Source organism: Lytechinus variegatus, chromosome 12 (genome assembly GCF_018143015.1).
Source record: "Lytechinus variegatus isolate NC3 chromosome 12, Lvar_3.0, whole genome shotgun sequence".
Lineage (NCBI taxonomy): Eukaryota > Metazoa > Echinodermata > Echinoidea > Temnopleuroida > Toxopneustidae > Lytechinus > Lytechinus variegatus.
The window spans coordinates 17,467,743-17,486,983 of record NC_054751.1 but is presented as its reverse complement, the minus strand read 5'-3'; the positions used below and the strand labels follow the sequence as shown (position 1 = coordinate 17,486,983).

At 34.6% G+C, this 19,241-nt stretch overlaps 1 protein-coding gene across 1 annotated transcript in view; it reads left to right on the top strand.

Moving 5' to 3' along the window:
* LOC121425523 (syntaxin-18-like) overlaps positions 1-18,274 on the top strand; it is a 33,993-nt gene extending 15,719 nt beyond the window's left edge. Inside the window, exons 10-11 of the mRNA XM_041621600.1 lie at positions 16,262-16,342; positions 17,047-18,274. Of these exons, the coding sequence (XP_041477534.1) occupies positions 16,262-16,342; positions 17,047-17,139 (174 nt within the window). The 3' untranslated portion in view covers positions 17,140-18,274. The remainder of the gene's footprint in view (positions 1-16,261; positions 16,343-17,046) is intronic.
* Positions 18,275-19,241: the final 967 nt, after the last annotated feature.

The following is a 19,241-nucleotide window of genomic DNA, read 5'->3' as shown; positions in this document are numbered from 1 at the left end:
TTTCACTGGATTTTAATTACAAAATATGTGGTTAAGAACAATAGTAGGGGTGAAATGTATAACATCAATATTGATTTCATTGTTAGAATAAGGGGGGGGGGGGGGATAATTACCTTTTTTTTCGAAGGAACTTTAAAAAAATCAAAAAAATCAAAAAAATCTGATTTAAATAAAAAAAATCTGATTTAAATCAAATAAATCAGATTTTTTTTATTTTTTTAAAAAAATCAAAAAAATCGCCAACCCTGATTCCTTCTCGTCTCCTGTTATTAGCTCATCCGGCCCGAAGGGCAAGATGAGCTTATGCCATGGCGTGGCGTCCGTCATCTGTCATCCGTCCACAATCTCTAAATGCTACTACTTCGCCATTTCAAGTCCGATTTCAATTCTGTTTGCTTTTTATGATAGCACTAGGTGGGGGATTCAAAACTTCTAAACAGAAATTTGAAATTCATTAAATATGCTAATTTCTTTATTTCTTGACCGATTTTGAATTTTTTGCTTCCCTCTGGTAGAGCTTCACAAGGTTCACCAAACTTCTACACAGAATTTTGAAATTTTGACTAGAACAATTTTTATGCTAATTTATGCGAAATTTATGCATATTTTTTTAAATTCACATAAATTGCTTCCTCTTTATTTGTTGACCGATTTTGATTTTTTTTCTTCCATCTGGTAGAGGTTCACGAATCTTCTACACAGAATTTTGATATTTTGACTAGAACATTTTTTATGCTAATTTATGCATATTTTTAAAAACTTCACATAAAATGCTTCTTTTTCTTTATTTGTTGACCGATTTTGATTTTTTTTTCTTCCATCTGTAGAGCTTCATGAGGTTCACCAATCTTCTTCACAGAATTTTGAAATTTTGACTAGAACAATTTTTATGCTTATTTATGTGAAATTAATTTGTTCATATTTTTAAAAATTCACATAAAATGCTTTTTCTTCTTTTATTGTTGACCGATTTTTACTTTTTTTTCTTCCATCTTGTAGAACTTTATGAGGTTCACCAAACTTCAACATAATGTTGAAATTTTCAGTAGAAAATTACTTATGCTAATTTATGCGAAATTTATTCAGAAATCACAGAAAATGCCTCTTCTTTATTTGTTGACATATTTTGAAATTTTTTCTTCCATCTGGTAGAACTTCATGAGGCCCACCAAACTTCTACACAGAATTTTGAAATTTTTAGTAGAAATTTATTAATGCTAATTTATGCAAAATGTATTCATAAATCACAGAAAATGCCTCTTCTTTATTTGTTGACAGATTTTGATTTTTTTCTTCCATCTTGTAGAGCTGCATGAGGTTCACCAAACTTGTACACAAAATTTTGAAATTTTGTCTGGAAAATTATTTATTCTAATTTAAGCAAACTTTATTCCATAAATCACAAAAAAATATTTTTTCTTCTTTATTTGTTGATCAATTTCAATTTTGTTTGCTTTATGTGATAGCTCGAGGTGGTGATACAAAATTTCAACATAGAGTTTTGAAACTCATTAAATATGATAATTTATTCATATATTTTCAAAACTCTCAAAAATTACTTAGTTATTTGTTGCTTGATTTTGGTTATTTTTGCTCCATCTGAGAGCTACATGTACATTAGTTTCACCAAAGTTCTACACAGAGTTAAGAATTTTTGACTCAATAATTAATATTTAATTCATATGAAATTTATTCAAAGATCACAAAAAATGCTTTTATGTCATTTCTTCATCAATTTCAATTCTATATCCTCAATATATGTCACCAATATAATTCACTACAGTGTCGACTGGGCTGAAATAAAAATTGTGTTAAATTTTGTTGCGAGATGCTGGATGAGCTCCACATCAGTGATGTGCTAGTTTAATTGTATTATTGATGATGATAATGATGAATATGATGGTAATCATGATGGTGGTAGATAGTGATGATGACGATGATGAAGATGATGAAGATGATGATGGTGGCAGAGATGATGATGATGGTTATGATGATGATGATGGTGGTGATGTAATGATAGTGGGGATGATGATGATAATTATGATGATTATGATGATGGTTATGACATTTATGATGGTGATGATGATGAAAATGACATATGCATTTTATTTTCCAAGTTCATGTTCCTGTAAGAAAATACCAGGGTATGAGTTTTTTTCTATAGAATGTGTGTTTTATTGTGCCTACTGTAGTTACATGTATGCCATGCTTAATCCTACTATATATAGATTGACCAAGATAAAATGTGACATCCTTCACCCATTAATAGAATATTAAAAAAAAAAAAACCCTTTTTACACAGGCTAAAATTTCCTTAACCCCGTACTATAGGTGGGGCTAAATGGCAATTTAGCCCCACCTATAGTACGGGGTTACGCTTAGCCCACTTTCTTTTTACACAGCATTTTTGCAAAGTGGGCTAACCCCACCTATAGTACGGGATTATTTGGCCCTGCAAAAAAAAGCAGGGTTATCCCACCAATTGCGGTGCTAAGAGCAATAGTACGGGGTTAAGATCGCATGTGTAAAACGAAAGTGGGCTAAGCTTAACCCCGTACTATAGGTGGGGCTAAATGGCAATTTGGCCCCACCTATAGTACGGGGTTAAGGAAATTGTAGCGTGTGTAAAAAGTGTACGAGTGAAGTACTTGTACTACGAATGATCGACAAAAACCACTAGTCCGGGTTTAGAGAGTTTCGTGTGTGAAAATCAAGCATTCCTTATCCGGGGTTAGCAATAACAATTTGGCATGTGTGAAAAGGAAAAAAAATAGTACGGGGTTAAGGATAGTACGGGGTTAGCGATAGTCCGGGGTTAAGAAAATCCTGTGTAAAAAGGGCATCAGAAACAGTCATGCACAGACAAAAAACAAAACAAGCAAGCTTATCAAAATCTTGGCTTTGACATCGGTGCCCATTAGTTTTCTCAACCCCTCTCATTTTGAATCTTCATCATACCATTTTAAACTGGATAGAGAATTTTTAAACGGCATATTGATATGCATTTGACTATCAGACTAACTGCTTTGTGGCCAGATTGGTGGTCAGGCTGTTAGTGTGTCAACCCCAAAGCTGGAAGGTTACAGGTCCAAAGCCACAATCGGGTTTTACCAAAGAGTTTGAAAGTAGTATGATTGACTTTGGAGCATTGAACTTGGTTTACTGGAATAGGTAGGGGATAATAAACACATTGAGGTACTAGGCGACTAGCTGCATTCTGTTTCTATTATATCCTTCCATTTATGAATGTGGTTGGTCTTCTTTTTTGTACATGTAGCTCCCACCTTTGTTATTTTTGCAGTTTAACTGAGATTAGAAACCACTGAGATATTACCCTCATTATTGCCAGCTAATCAATTGATTAGTGTGAATTAAAGTTTTTTTTTCTCTTTATGGAGTTGGCTATTGCTCTCAACATGTGGATTGCTGTACTTGAAAATAATATTGGCAGTAAAAAAAAATCTTGAAGTGTTGACAATATGAAAATTATTTGGCATGGTGTTCATTTCATCGCACGCACCACGAACCGTCCTCTCTGCGCACTTCGATGCAAAATTTAAGTGCACTGTATCTATTCCACAAACCGTCCTTTCTGTTACGTTGCCCATTGTGGCGTAAATAATTAACTTAAAAAAAATATAGAGATACGGGATGAAACTTTGGAACCTGAACTTTTTAACGAAGTCACTGGTAAATATTTTGCTCTCCTTGTAGGTGCACTTATTGCTGGTTTAAAAAAAAAAATTTTTTGTAAAAAAACAACACTTTTTTAAATGCGTTTTCTGCAAAGTAACTTTCGCATCGAAGTGCGCAGAGAGGACGGTTCGTGGTGCGTGCGACGATTTATCTCTTTTTTTTCATTGTACACGTAGTTCAACTGTCTGAAATTGCACATTCTTAAATTGGATGATGGGAAGGGAGCATTGTGAAGTATTTATTTCTTTATGTGATTTTTTTTTTAAATTTGAGAAATTTTAACTTTTTATAACATCAGTGATTGTAAAATACAACATCAACGCCTACATGTATTTGTTTTGCCTGAACGAAGTTTGCCAGAGATAACCAGAGACCTATTGATCGCTTTTCCTGTTGGCCTAATACCAAAAAAAGTTCTTGTTGGTCTGTTACAAAAATGTTTAAATCCTGTAGAACTTGCTCTCACTTCCTTATTTCTGTACCTTTTGTTTTCATACTTGGTACGATGATACTTGGGTAATACCACATTTATGGTGATAAAAATGGTGAGGTCAAAGTTCATCTAGGGGTCAAAAGGTCAAATGATGGGCGGCCATGTGCATCAAGTTCATATTACAAAAGTTTTTGTTTAACTTGCTCATATTCTTTATTTCTGCATCAATCGTGTTCATACTTGGTGCAAATGATCCTTGGGTGATACCACATTCGTAGTTATGAAGATGGTGAGGTCAAAGGTCATCTAGCGGTCAAAAGGTCAAATAAAACATGTCCTCATTTCCTTATTTTTATATAATTTCCGTTTAAACTTCGAACAAATTATCACCATTGTCACATATTTACCTACACAGCTTACATCATAGGCCATCTTGGGGTCAAAATGTAATTTTACATATTTCATTGATTGCCAAATCAGGCTAGACTTGCTCATAAATCCCCTTGTTTAAGGAATGGCAGGAAATTTAGGAGTATTGATGTAATCAATATTTAAGTGGTATTGTAATCGAATATATGTCATATATAAAAATGAGTGATTTGGAATCAATGATAGAATAAAGAGTGCCATTGAATGGTAAAAAGTTTTTAGAGAGATTTTGAGGGAGGAAAATGTGACTTGCATGCTCTTTTAGATTTTAGGCAAATTTCTACCGATTTTAGTGTTGATAACTATTTTTATATTTTGTTACTGTCATCACTGAACTGTCATTGGCATTGTTTTTATCATTAATCATAGGCTACCATCCATAACTCTTAACATTCTCATTATTGAAGTTGTATTTATCATTACTGTGGTTGCTAATCAACGTCGTCATTACTTTCTCTATTATGGTGATCTGTCCCTTTAAGGACACCATCCTTTCTATCTCCTATCATCCCTCCAACCTTTTGTGGTGGATCCCAACTGGCTTTTCAGTAGCTTACCACTGCCAAACCTCACTCCCCGGGTGTCATTCCTCGCATATTTCACTAATTTCAGTTCTCTGCATGCATCTTTTGATGATGAGCACGATGTCACCGATTGCTGTCATATGTTTACATGGCAATAATAACAACATGAAATCAAAAGTGGGCAACAAATTCCAATGCATCAACAATATTTTGATGGGAGAATCATCTGCGTCCAGATCTAAATATATATATAGTTAGTTAGACAGGTTACATTACTTCTAGCAAAAACATAAACTTAAAAAATGCATCTAAGTCATATTTAAATCTTTGCGCAACACCCCTGAGGTTTCTCAATTCAATATGCTCAGTCTGCAGGTTTAGTCAAGATGTTCCTGAGTATTTATGATAGCATGACTTATGTACTAAAGAACTTTGAAACAAAGTTTTACATTATAATTATCAGTGACTTTGGCTGAATCCTTGTGAATGCATACACTGTAGCTTTTCAATTTCAAAAGTAGCCTTCAATTGAACATTAATACTGTAGCAAGATTTTTCTGTTCCTTCTTTTTCGATATCTGCTGAGTACATTACGGTACCCTGTTTATTTCAAATTACACTAATTTTTCATACATGCGGTTTTTGCTCCTACATGTTCACGCCACCTTCATGCAGCCCTCATGACCTCTTTAAGAAAAGGTCAAACCCTGATGAGGCAATCGAATCAAACATATAGGTCCCTAGGGAAATGAAGGGTGCACCAAAAGTAGATACAGCTCTCCCAGAGTTCAAAGCCGCAAGTGGTATCATTTTTTCGCCACCGATCTGACAAATGCATCTTGATACCCATGCCCTCATGAGTAAATTTGATCTTTGTTGGATATTAATATCTCAAATATTTTGGTTATTAGTTTGCAACCCTGGAAACCTGGTTTTGACCGAAAAGCCACACTTTTGGGGGTGAGTGAACATGGGTTGTTTAGACCTACAAAAGAAGCACTTTGTCAGGGATGCACGGTACTGAAATTAAAAGATTCTATATTTGTACCTCTTGACTAGAGTAGTTTAATTGCTCAAGGAGAATAATCCATTTCTTTTCAAACACAAATTGAAAAAATGTGCTATAAAAAGCAGAATTGGTCTGGTTTATTAAAAATGGTTTACATGAACTGCATCCTCCCCCAGCAACTTCAGATCCGTCATGTATGACACCTATGGAATAATTTTGTCAGATTTTTAATATCATTAAATTTATATATATTCATGATTGAGTATGATTTGCATATAGGCTGCTACCTACTTGATAAAGGGGATATTTACCAGAAAAGTGATATTTTATTGGTAACGAGACATATGCTCCTCAACTAATCAATTTGAATGTTAGGGTCTTCAGGGGAAAAAAATACATGGGGGCTCGGGGTTATTTTACCCCCAAAATGCTAAAAGGGCCCTGTAAATTCAAAAAGGAAATTCTGGAATATCCTGATTCAAAAAGGAAATTCTGGAATATCCTGATTCATTGCAATGTTAAAGGTCAAGTCCACCCCCAAAAAATGTTGATTTGAATGAATAGAAAAAATCAATCAAGCAATATGCTGAAAATTTCATCAAAATCGGATGTAAAATAAGAAAGTTATGACATTTTAAAGTTTTGCTTATTTTTCACAAAACAGTGATATGCACAACTCAGTTACATGCAAATGAGAGAGTCGATGATGTCCCTCACTCACTATTTCTTTTGTTTTCTATTGTTGAATTATACAATATTTCATTTTTTACATATTTAACAATAAGGACCTACTTGATTGAAACATAGTATGAAACAATGGTAATTGCACATGTTCTGGGAGGAATTAATTGTTGTTTCACACGACAACTGGGAGAAAAATTGAATATTTCATATTTCACATAATAAAATACAAAAGAAATAGTGAGGGATGTCATCAGTCTCCTTATTTGCATACCGACAAGGATGTGAATATAACTTTTATGAAATTAAGTGAAACTTTAAAATGTCATAAGTTTCTTATTTTACATCCAATTTTGATGAAATTTTCAGTGTTATGCTTGTTGGATTTTTCTCTTTTTATTCAAATCAACTTTTTGTTGGGGTGGACTTGTCCTTTAAAGCTTATCCAATGTTGCAGTTTTAGGCAGTAAGATGTGAAAAGTAGCCCCCAAAATAAATCATTGTTTTCATGTTATGCCCAGAGTTTTTTTGGTTCAGAATGATGTGAGGAATTAGGGTTACATGTAAGTTTAAAGATATAGCTTGATGACCGATGTTCCTGTAATTGTTTGCCTTAGTGTGTGTATTTTCAGTAAGAGCACTTGTCATGGGAGCAAATGTCATGGTACCATCTTATTTCTTAAAATTAATTTTGAAATGATGAGTGCAAATGTGCAATATTGGGCATTTAAAGGTCAAGTTCACCTCAGAAAAATGTTGATTTGAATCAATAGAGAAAAATCAGACTAGCACATTGCTGAAATTTTCATCAAAATCGGATGTAAAATAAGAAAGTTTCGCTTATTTTTCACAAAATAATTATATGCACAAAATTTATAGTCACCAGCAAATGAGAGAATCGATTATATCCCTCACTTACTATTTCTTTTGTTTTTTTATTGTTTGAATTATACAATATTTCAATTTTTATGTGTGTTTTTTTAAGTGTTATGCTTGTTGGATTTTTCTCTTTTTATTCAAATCAAAATTTTGTTGTGGTGGACTCCTTGTCCTTTTGATTACATGAAGCAAACCACAATCCCCTGTAGTTTCCTTAAGGCTACTCCAATATTTCTTGCCACTCTTGAGGCCATTAATAATTGCTTCTAAGTACAGCATTTAATACAAAATTATTGCATCTCATGTTTTTTAATCACAAGCACATCACAACAGTGGCAAATTATTTGCAGAGGTGGGATGGTTATCGTAATGAGGATAATATTTGTTCATTTGAACGCCTACTTATGAAGAGTAAAAACGTAATCATTTTCAATTTGAATCCTTCAAATTTGTTTTCCAAAAGTGATTGCATGTCACTTGTAATTTTGCCATGATTATCAAGTTTTCTTTTAATGATTTTTATATTGGGGCTTCTTCAAGAGTGCTCAAGTCCGTCAGGAATGACGCAGTGAGAGCGGGAAATGACACGTGTAGGAAAGTCAAGGTTTTGAAGATTATTGAAACAGTTGAATAACTTTTGTGTGTATTTTTTTGTTAGTGGAAAATGTTTGATTGAATTTTTTGCGGGGTACACATCTTCATGCTCGTAAATGGGCTTTGAAATTGTTTTCTATACAAGAAATCATCCTTCGATCTCAGAATACCCGAAAAAAGTATTTTGTCATGCTTGCCGGCTTGCCGCACCATGAATGATGCCTCAATTATTTCATTTTCATGAAAGTGTAATAATCCTTTTTGTATCAGGGTGTTAAAAGGGACCGTGTATCCTTTTTTCTTTATTTTTGATAATGATACCCTTTCACTGACAACAACCCTTTTTATGCCCATGCTTTTGTGTGACATTGAATGACATCCCCCCCCCCATTTATCGGGAAAATCCACATCGGAATGATCACATAGACATAGTCACCACACTGTGAAACGTTGTGTAACAATGCTACGTTCTAACTGTGTTCACGTAATCATTCCAGTGCAGTTAACTTGAACATGATATTATCATTATTTATTATTATTTGTTTTGGCGTCACCTGTGCCTGGGAGGCGAAAAGCGAACTGAATCACTGTGACCCGCAGGTCTCTCCTCCCGATGTAACTGATTGGGGGGAATGCAGGTGGACCACTACACCGGGGTTTCCCCCTACTCTTATACGAATAGTGCAATGGGTTCTTAACGTGCAAAGGTGGTGACTCTCCTCTACACAGGGCCTCCATTTAACGTCCTATCCGAGGGACGGAGTGTTTTCCATTGTAACATAGCCTGCATCTATGAAACATGGGAGAGACGTTTACACACAACGCACTGGCTTCAGTCATCCGCCCGGGGTGTGTATCAACAATTTGATTGATATACATGTAGTGACTAGAATATCCATAGTGTGAAAAATGCCCAATTTATATGAACAATTACAATTTGAACGCATAGTGAAAAATAACATCTAGTATTGACTGGTTTTCCATCTTGAGAAGTGGGGAATATTTTCACCCTCTGGTAAAGTCATAATGAAATTAATGCGTCTGTATCCAGTGATGGCACACTGTGTAGTATACCCCTGTGTGTAACCACAGTGTGAAAACATTTTTATCACAGTAGAATTATATCAGCGTAATGTGATCCACAGTGAGAAACAATGTGTTGCACGCTCTTTTCATACAGACTATGTGTTTTTTCCAGCGAGGATGCCTCTCTAGGTGGTTTCAAACCGCCTCGATCATAAGAATCCCTGTTAAATTATGAGAACTTTTTTATGCTAAACAATACCCATTAGTTATTCCTGCATTCACACCGCTCCAAAAACATACCCGGCGCACAACTACACGCTGGGCTAAAAGTTCCAGTTCAATTGCTTTCACATTGCCAAAATACCTGCGACCTTGGAAAAATCCCCGTGAAAGTTCTCGTAATTTTGCCAAGTACCTACTATTTAGTGGGTATTTTCTCTTGGGGATATTACGCGTAATTTGCTTTCAAGTTGCCAATATTACCTGTTTTTTTCTGATCAGGTAAATTTCCCAATCAGAAAATACCTGGAACTGATGAACTTCGAGGCGGTCTGAAACCACCTTCTGTCATTGGGGCTAGTAGGGCTGAACCTTGAAGAGTTCAACAAGAAATCATTTTGAAAATGAAGTACTATTTTGTGATCTTGCTGTCAAACATGACCTCAACACCTGTTTATAGCCTCTTTCTTCTTGAAAAATACTAAATATGAATTGGTCCATTTTGTTATGATGCCACAAGTAATTGTCCTCAATTATGAAATTTAGAGCTCATTAAAGACTTTGCGTCATAGCTAGAAGTATAGGTGCAAATTCAAGGACTTTCATTGTCATAATTTCAATTTGCTCCGTCTTTGTTGTGCGGATGGCCACAAAGTCTTTTGCGAATCAACTTTAGATCGGGATATTAGCAAATCTGTCTCACTAGGGAATGCACGTCAAACGTTAATTGTCAATTCGTTGCGACAAACACTCAATTAAGTGGGCAGGGTCTGGATTGCAGACCCACAATCGGCGATCAGGACGGGCAGACGCAACGATTGACGTCGTTGTGGTCAGGTTTGCCACAAAGTAAACTGAGAAGGTGGGGGCAACATAAGGTGTCAAGAAGGGGGGCAATCAACAAGGATTTTGTTGGACGTCACAGTGTCTTTGTCTCGCCCCCCAGTCCAGGATAAAACCATTTTACTTGTAAGAAGCAACTGACTATATTATCACTCATTCCCAATTTAGGTCCTAACTGGGTTTTGCTTGCTTGCTTCTTTTATACAGTATATCATTCATTAACTCTGCTTGTCATTTCTCTCCTAAATTGGTTTGAAGCATATGATGACAGATAGCTCTCAAATCTTCTTTGTTGATTCTAGGACATGCATGATGAAGCAATATATTTGAAGATTTCTTTCGCCTGGGATGTAAATCCACCTGCTAAATGACTCTATGTTTTTTTTTTATAGCAAAAATCATTCCATCTTTGTCCACTTCTATTTAAACCATCCGTACTGAAGTCATGAATCCATATAATCTTTTGTCAAATTATGTTGATTGATATATTGGTGGCAATTAATGATGAACACATAAAGATAAAAATAATCTCCACAACAGATTTTATTTAAACTTTGATTCTATATGAAATAGCAAATTATGCCAAAACATTTTGATTCAGGTCTTTTGCAGGTTTTTTTTTCATTTGGTAGACCTTTTGAGTCCTTGTTGAAACAATATCCAAATCTTAAAGGGGAAGTTTACTCTGACAAAAAGTTTATTGTAAAAATAGCAGAAAAAATAATTGAAAATATTGCCGAAGGTTTGAGAAAAATTCATCAAATAATTAAAAAGTTATTAGAGTTTCAATTATTTAATTTGTGACGTCATATGCGAGCAGCATTCCTACATAGCGAAAGGTAAAAAATCAATGAAATGTCATTTTCTCAGAAAATTGAAAATTGTTTTCACTGTAACTTTTGTATATCAATAGACAAATCATTTCACACCAGATCATGAAAAGAAAACAAAATTAAGTCATCAGGAACCATACAAAATTTGAAATTCATACATTTATATTACATAACACATGGGGTAGCTGCTCGTTTATGACGTCACAAATCCAAAATTTTGAACTCTAATAACTTTCTTACTCTTTAACGGATTTTCCTAAAACCTTCACCAATATTTTTTTTATTATTTTTTCTGCTATTTTTACAACAAAGTTTTCTTCAGGGTGAACTTTCCCTTTAAAGCCCTCTGGCCCTCACTTGAATTTTATGCAGGTAGATCATTAAGCTAAAACAATGAAAGTAACATGATAGATTTTTTTTCTAACCTTCCCTGCCTTCTAGATACAAATTACAAAAAGTGAATAAAGTGTAAAATCCAATTTTAATTAACAATTTTTGCACAGGAGCATAGAGAATGAACAGAAAAATGAACTATATTCAAGAGGGAAAGCTAATAGGCACATTTTGGTCTATGAAGGATTTGACACTGAAATGATGGGATTTGTGACAAATACTGTTTATATAACTGTTTTGTGTAATCGTTCATTAGTTAATGGTTTGGCCAGATATTCACTCCAGTGCATGTAATTTCCTCTAATTACAATAATCTGTTTTTATTATGTATTTATAAATTCAGAGGAATTGACCCATGCAGTCATCAGCTGATGAGATTGTCCAAGTAAATGTATGCATAAGCTAGATTGCATGCGAATAATCTTAATTGCTTAATTGGATGACATTATTCAAATTACATTTAAGTACATTTAGATGCTATTTTGTGTATTATAATGAGTGCAAAGTTAATTACTAAGCTCAGATGCTATATACCATAGACTTGTGTTGAAATTCATACTTCATTTTACAGTATAATTGATGTGAATAAATATACAAAGGCACTTAATTAGGACTTATGAATGTGCACAATCTGTATGAAAGGTCAAGTGAATTAGATAACCTTAATGAAGAGCTGTGGTGTAGTGGTTCTGACTCTCGCCTTGTAAACAGAGGGCCATGTGTTCGAATCCTGCTGTGGTCTAGCGTCCTTTGGCAAGGCGTTAATCCAAACTTTGCCACTCTCTACCCAGGTGCTAAATGAGTACCCGATAGGGTGTGAAAGTGTGTATGTTTGAATTTTCCAGTGCCATTATGAGGCTGCGATGAATGCAAGGAATGCTTCCTAGGGAGTGGAAATTGTTCACTTTTCGTGCAGGATGGAAATGAATCCTATGACCGGGACAAAAAGCACTTTGAACCGTTATGGGAAAAGCACTATGTAAATATTAGCTATTATTATCATTATTATTATTATTACTTCAAATCAAATATATTAACACAATTTTGACTTATGATGATTCATGCAAGAGCAGCTGTGTGATACCTATTCTCCAAACACTAAATTATTTTATATTTTTACTGATGAAATACACTGTAATAGTGAGTGTGTGTGATGTAACAAAATCTCTCATTTGCATACGAATATGCTGTGTATAACCGATTTGTGAATATAAGATAAACATTTTATGTAACTTTTTTTTCACCAAATTCTGATATAACTTTTTGCGTTTTGGTTTGATTTGTCCCTTTTTAATAGGTGAACGCATGTCTAAACCTCGGGCAGAAATTCAATAATGTGATTTATTGTAGAGTGTCATCAAACTTTCCAATCTTAAAAAAAGTATGATAACCATTTCATATGTTGATTCTTCTTTACAAAGTTTCTCTTTTCTCGTTCATTATTCTTTTTTTCCTTTAAAGGTGTGAACCCTCACTTACAAATTATGTGATTGTGTATATCATGTGTATAAAAAACAATTCTTGAAGATTTTAACAAAAAGCTTAGCCCATTTTATGCATATGAGAGCTTGGTTTTTATATCTTTTTACAGATCCTGATTAAAATGAATTTTTTAATGGCAAATATAATAGATCCACAAATAAACTTATATTTCCTTCCTGCTATCCACACAGTAACAGCTTTTGGATATTCATGTTCGTAGTTATTTTTAATATTGGAACAGTGATATACATTTTTGGTTGATGAAACATCAAATATTCATTCCTTGACAAGGAATATACTACAATCCTATGAAAAAAATGAATCATATATGATTTATACATATATGATTTATAAATGTTACAGAGTTACAGAAATTTGTTGGTATTGATCCAAATTCAAACCCTAATAATAACCTAAGATACATGTAAATACAAGGAAGCCCCTCCTCCCCCCCCACAAACACACTTTTTACCAGATGATTTCTTATGAGTACTAATAATCCCAGAAACAAAAGTTGTTATGACAGAAATGCCTCAGGCAGCCCAGTTATAATTTTGTTCTATGCAAGTAATGAATAGCATGTTCATAACTGTTATTGTGCAACTTGCGAACACTCCATATGAAACAAGTCTTTTGAAATTAAAAGCCTTTTTGTGTACTATTCAGAAATAGTTAGCTATTCCCATTGGCACCATCATACCTCGATATATATGCTACCGCCTGAACACATGCTGATGAGAGAAAAATATCAACGCCTCAAGATCATATAATTTGTATATTGTGGTGGTCACAAGTAAGTTCATAATTGTGATTATGCACCTTCTCCACTTAGAAGAAATTATTTGATATTAAAGATCATAGTTAGTCACAAGGCTGCTAGTCGATATTGACCAGTAAGGTACAAGATAATTTGTAAGGTCGTCTCTCCAACATGCACGACCCATTACTCCGACACTCTATCCATGCAACATATAAATTGCCCCTACCACCAGTGGTTCCCGACGGGCCCGAGGCGACAGAGCTCATTACCGGCCAGGGCGACAGTGGGTGTCACGTCGAGGTGTCACGCTGGGTGCTGGCTCTCGAATCCTTCCTCCTCAAGTCATTTTGTCACCATTTTCTGTGTGAAACCATCACCTGTTGCATCACTAACTCATTAAGTGGTAATAGGAGGACCATTTTCACCCATCTCCACGCCTGTCCATCATATTTCAAACCAATGTCTTTTTTAATAACTCCATATTTGTTTGTCATTGTCACGCCTACCCTGTGAACATAGGTAATTACCTCTGGTAATTGTTGAAGTAAATCATTTCCCAGCAGGAGGTGTTTTTCTCATCATAAAGGATGCCCTAGATGTGTATTCTGTTTTCATGTACCTCAGAAATTCTTGATGTCTTCATCATCAGTAACCCCATCGTCAGGTTTGATAGAGACCCCCTGATCAGAAGTGATGTAAAAGGCATATCCAAAGGAAAAAATACAGAATTTCTTTAACAAAACAAGTTTACTGTACGATGTTTCCCATGGAGAGTAAATATTCAACCAATCAAATTGTAGTATTTCAGTAGTTTCGAGCTTGTAACTTGTTAATGATGATAAGCTTTGTGAAATGTGGCTTATTGAATATGTCATATGATGTCACTGGAACCCTCAATCCTTTGGCAAACACGTTGTTTTCAACTCTCTAATCTTTACCCCTGACTTGTTGATGGTAAAGTTTGCCCCCAAAGCAATTTCATTTTGATACATGATGAAAAAAATCATAATTCTTGAATATTTTCATCAAAATCAGATATGCAATAACAAAGTTAAATAGCTTGTAAGTGCTTCTAATTCATTTAAATCTTTTATTGTGAACGTTCAGCAGATATTGTGAACATTCAGCAAATAGGAAGTTGAAATAATAATAGTAATGTAGCATACTTAAAGGAAACACCTTTTGTACTTCAATTTATGAAACCATTAACTATTCAATTAAGATTGAATGATCATCATGCAAAAGTTTGAGATCTGTTGGAAAACCATGGGTCCTACCATGGACCTATTATAGGTCCATGGTAGAACCCATTGGTAACTGGTTTGGTTGTACTCCTCAAGGCCAGCTTCAAGGACATTTATGGGGCCTCAGAGGTCTGAAGTCCTTGGAATTGACCTTGGACAGTCAATCCTTGTTCTCAACTTTCTGGACTTTTGTATACAGGTGTGGGGACCAGAGTCAGACTTTAACAGGGTGCAAATTTGTCTGAAATGTTTGACAAGCAAATAGCAACAAAAAGAAGGTCATCCGTTAATAATGACATTTCTCAAAAATCGTTTTATTCAAATATGTGAATTAAAAAAGTTGTAGCTTATTTTACAGGGTGTTCGATGTTCATGCATTTATGACTTTGACGGGAGTGCACAATTAATGCATTGTACGTGCTGCACCATTACATTTTCCCCCTCCGATCCGTGCCTGTACTACGCTGGTTGAACAAACTGCATACAATAGTCTTGGTTTACCGTTGCTTTTGCAATTGACTGCCAACCTTGCATTACCATGCTGTTGTCTTGCACAATTTGTATCTCTTAAAAGTCAAGTCCACCCCAGAAAAATAATAATTTGAATAAATAGAGAAAATGAAACTCGTATAACACTGGAAATTTTATCAAAATCGGTTGTAAAGTAATAAAGCTATGACATTTTAATTTCGCCTATTTTTCTCAAAACAGTGATATGCACAATTCTGTGACTTGTAAATGAGCCAATTGATGGTGTCATTCACTCACTGTTTCTTTTGTTTTTTATTGTTTGAATTATACAATATTTCTACATATTTGACAAGGACCAACTTGACTGAACCATATAATATCAATAAATGCTAGTCCACAAGTTTGGGTGGAATTAATTGTTGTTTCACTTGACAATGAGGAGAATATTAAAATATTTCATATTTCATGTAATAAAATAGTGGATGACATCATCAGTCTCCTCATTTGCATATTGACCAGGATGTGCATATAACTGTTTTGTGAAATTAAGCAAAACTTTAAAATGTCATAACTTTCTTATTTTACATCCGATTTTAATGACTTTTTCATTGTTATGCTGCTTGGAGTTTTCTCCTTTTATTCAAATCAACTTTTTGTTGGGGTGGTCTTGACCTTCAACTGGCTTATTATTTACTACTTTCAACAATGTTCTTTCCTCCTTTCTTTTTTTTTTATTCCTTTGCAGAGTGCAGACATTGACAGGATTGGGGACACGGTGGTGCACACAACAGAAAACATCACAGCAGCTAATCAAGATATAAGAGAAGTGAGTTGATTGCTTGACAAGCCCATATTTCAATTTTACGGCATATTATTCATACTTTGTTTTTAAATTGGTTGCAATAATTTGTTCTTTAGAAAGAACAGAGCAATTATATAAATTGCATTGAAGAGAGTTTTGTATCTTATATTACTATCTTGTGGCCCATGTTATCTTGTACATCACTAACTCTTGTTATAATCTTTCTCTTAATATTTTACCATTTAATGATACTATAAGTTTTGGTATCTTTTAAAAAAAAATTACTAGCATCAAACAAAGAATGTTGAAATTATCTCGCCCAGTTCATTGCCAATTTATTGATTAACCATTTTTGCTTCATTAAAAAAAATACTGGCATTCAACATAATGTATTAAAATTTCTCACTCAATATGATTCCAATGCCATGATTATATACTTTTATTTTTCCTTTTTTTAATTTGGTTGGAATTAACCACAATGCATTCAACTTTCTTTCTTTATATATTGCCAATTTCAGGATCATCCATATTCTGTTTATTTTGACATAACGTTGGGTAAAATTTTGGCTTTGCTTTATTACGTGTTGGTGCAGAAAGTGTGCAAAAGATATGTTTAGGTTTCTACATTAAAATGTCCCCCCCCCCAAAAAAAAAAAAAAAAAAAAAATCAAGTTATCAACTTTTTTAAACTTTTTTTTTCCTTTCCTTCTGTTTTTTTTTTTTTTTAGGCAATCAAGAATAATGCTGGCATGAGATTATGGATCCTCTTCTTCCTGGTCGTCTGCTCTTTCTCTCTCCTCTTCCTTGACTGGTATAGCTAGCGAACACCATCATTTACCAATATGTAATCTCTTCATGCCAATAAAATTCAAAATATATATCAAAGTTTGCTCATCTCTGAAGGTGTCCAAGACTGTATACATTTCATTTGCTTGGAAGGGGGAGGGATACAAATTATCTTTGAGTCCCCATTTTAGTGAAAAATTATTTTGGTCATCGATTAAAGAGTGGAGGGTTTGAGTAGCAGTGATTGTAAAAGTCAAGGAGCTTTTGATAACTTAACCCTTTGCCTACTGGAAGCGAATGGTCCCTGTACATGGCCTATTGGGATTTTAGAATGCAGTATTCCAAAGGTTAAACCTGTTGCCCACTGCTATTACAATAGCCCAGCACAACGACTGCGTGTAACATTGAGAATTACAGAATTCTGTAGTCAACAGGGGAACAAGGACAAAGAGGATAGAATGTTTCACCAAATTCTGTGTTTCTAAGATACCATCATTGCTTTAAATGCTTTCACTATCTTAAAAGGAGTTACCATCACGTGTCTACATCTATGTACCCCTACAGGCCACCGCACACCTTCGCTTGGCCTGCAACCCTATTTCGTAATAAAGTGTAGTAAAACTGATGCGAATATTGAGACATGGAACATCTAAATCATCATACAAATACTTCTAATCAAATATGCGCATATGCTACCTTCCTTATTAGAATAAAAGTGAATTGAATATCTAGTCGTAATGATGTCATATCAATCGTATGATTGGCTACGATTTGAAACTAATTTGGCCCTTACTCAAAATAAAGGCTTGCAATCATCTCATAATTTTTGTATGAGTATTCTTACAGTCAATTTGAACCTAAAATTAAAAAGAAAAAAATAAATTCACATTTTCAGGAAGAAATCTAAATGCAATAAGTTCCATAATTGGATCAGTCGTACAAAGGTGTGTGGAGGCCTCATTAAATTTGTGCCGTGACATTACTGTTGACCGTATTGAGGGTACGCTTTCATAGTCGTCTGATAAAACCTAATGTAAAATCATTAGAGACTCATTACATTACATGTAGTTGATGGAGGGAGGGGGGAAGGTGGAAGTCCACACATTGGTATTCATTTCATCATCCTCTCTCTTTATTTCTTTTTGAAAACTTTCTCATGACCTTTTAAAGGTCAAGTCCACCTCCAACATTGGCTTGATTTGAATAAAAAGAGAAATATTGAAGAAACGTAATATTGGAAATATCATTGAAATTTAGTTATTTTAATGATAATAGCTAATAGCTTTTCCCAGAATGGCTCAAAGCGCGTTACAGCATATTATTAACCTGCTCATTGGATTCTATTCAATCCCGCAAGAAAAGTGCACAATTTCCACTCCCTGGGGAGCATTCCTTGCATTCATCACAGCCTAATTATGGCGCTGACAAATTCAAACATACAATATCTTTTGCATCCTACTGGGTACCCATTTAGCACCTGGGTCGAGAGATGGCAAAGTGTGGATTAACGCCTTGCCAAAGGACGCTAGACCACGGTGGGATTCGAACACACGACCCTCTGTTGACAAGGCGAGAGTCAGAACCACTACACCAAGGCTCTTCCACATTTTCACATAACAGTTAATGCACAAAATGGCACAACTGAGAGAGATAGTGGTACCACCTGCCCACCCATTCGTCTTGTATTCTATTATATGACATCCATTTATAGAATAATTAAAATTCTTCTGTATTTGGTTGTAAGAATTTAAATGATACTAGTAATTCATTATCCCCTGAAGGGAAATTTGCTATTAGGAAGCTCTTGATTGTATCACATTAGCAATTCCACATGTTCTCAAAGGAATCAAACCCTGTTTTACATTATAATGAGGGAAATGATGAAATAAAAAAGAAATGAGTGGTGATACCATCAGTTTCCTCAATTTTATATCACATATATGTTGTACTAGAACTGATATTTTGAATTTAGCAACACTTTAAAATGTCATGATTTCTCATTTTACATCTGATTTTTGTCCCCCCTGCATAGCAGAGCGAGACTATAGGCGCCGCTTTTCGACGACGGCATCAACATTAAAATCTTAACCTAAGGTTAAGTTTTTGAATTGACATCATAACTTAAAAAAGTATATAG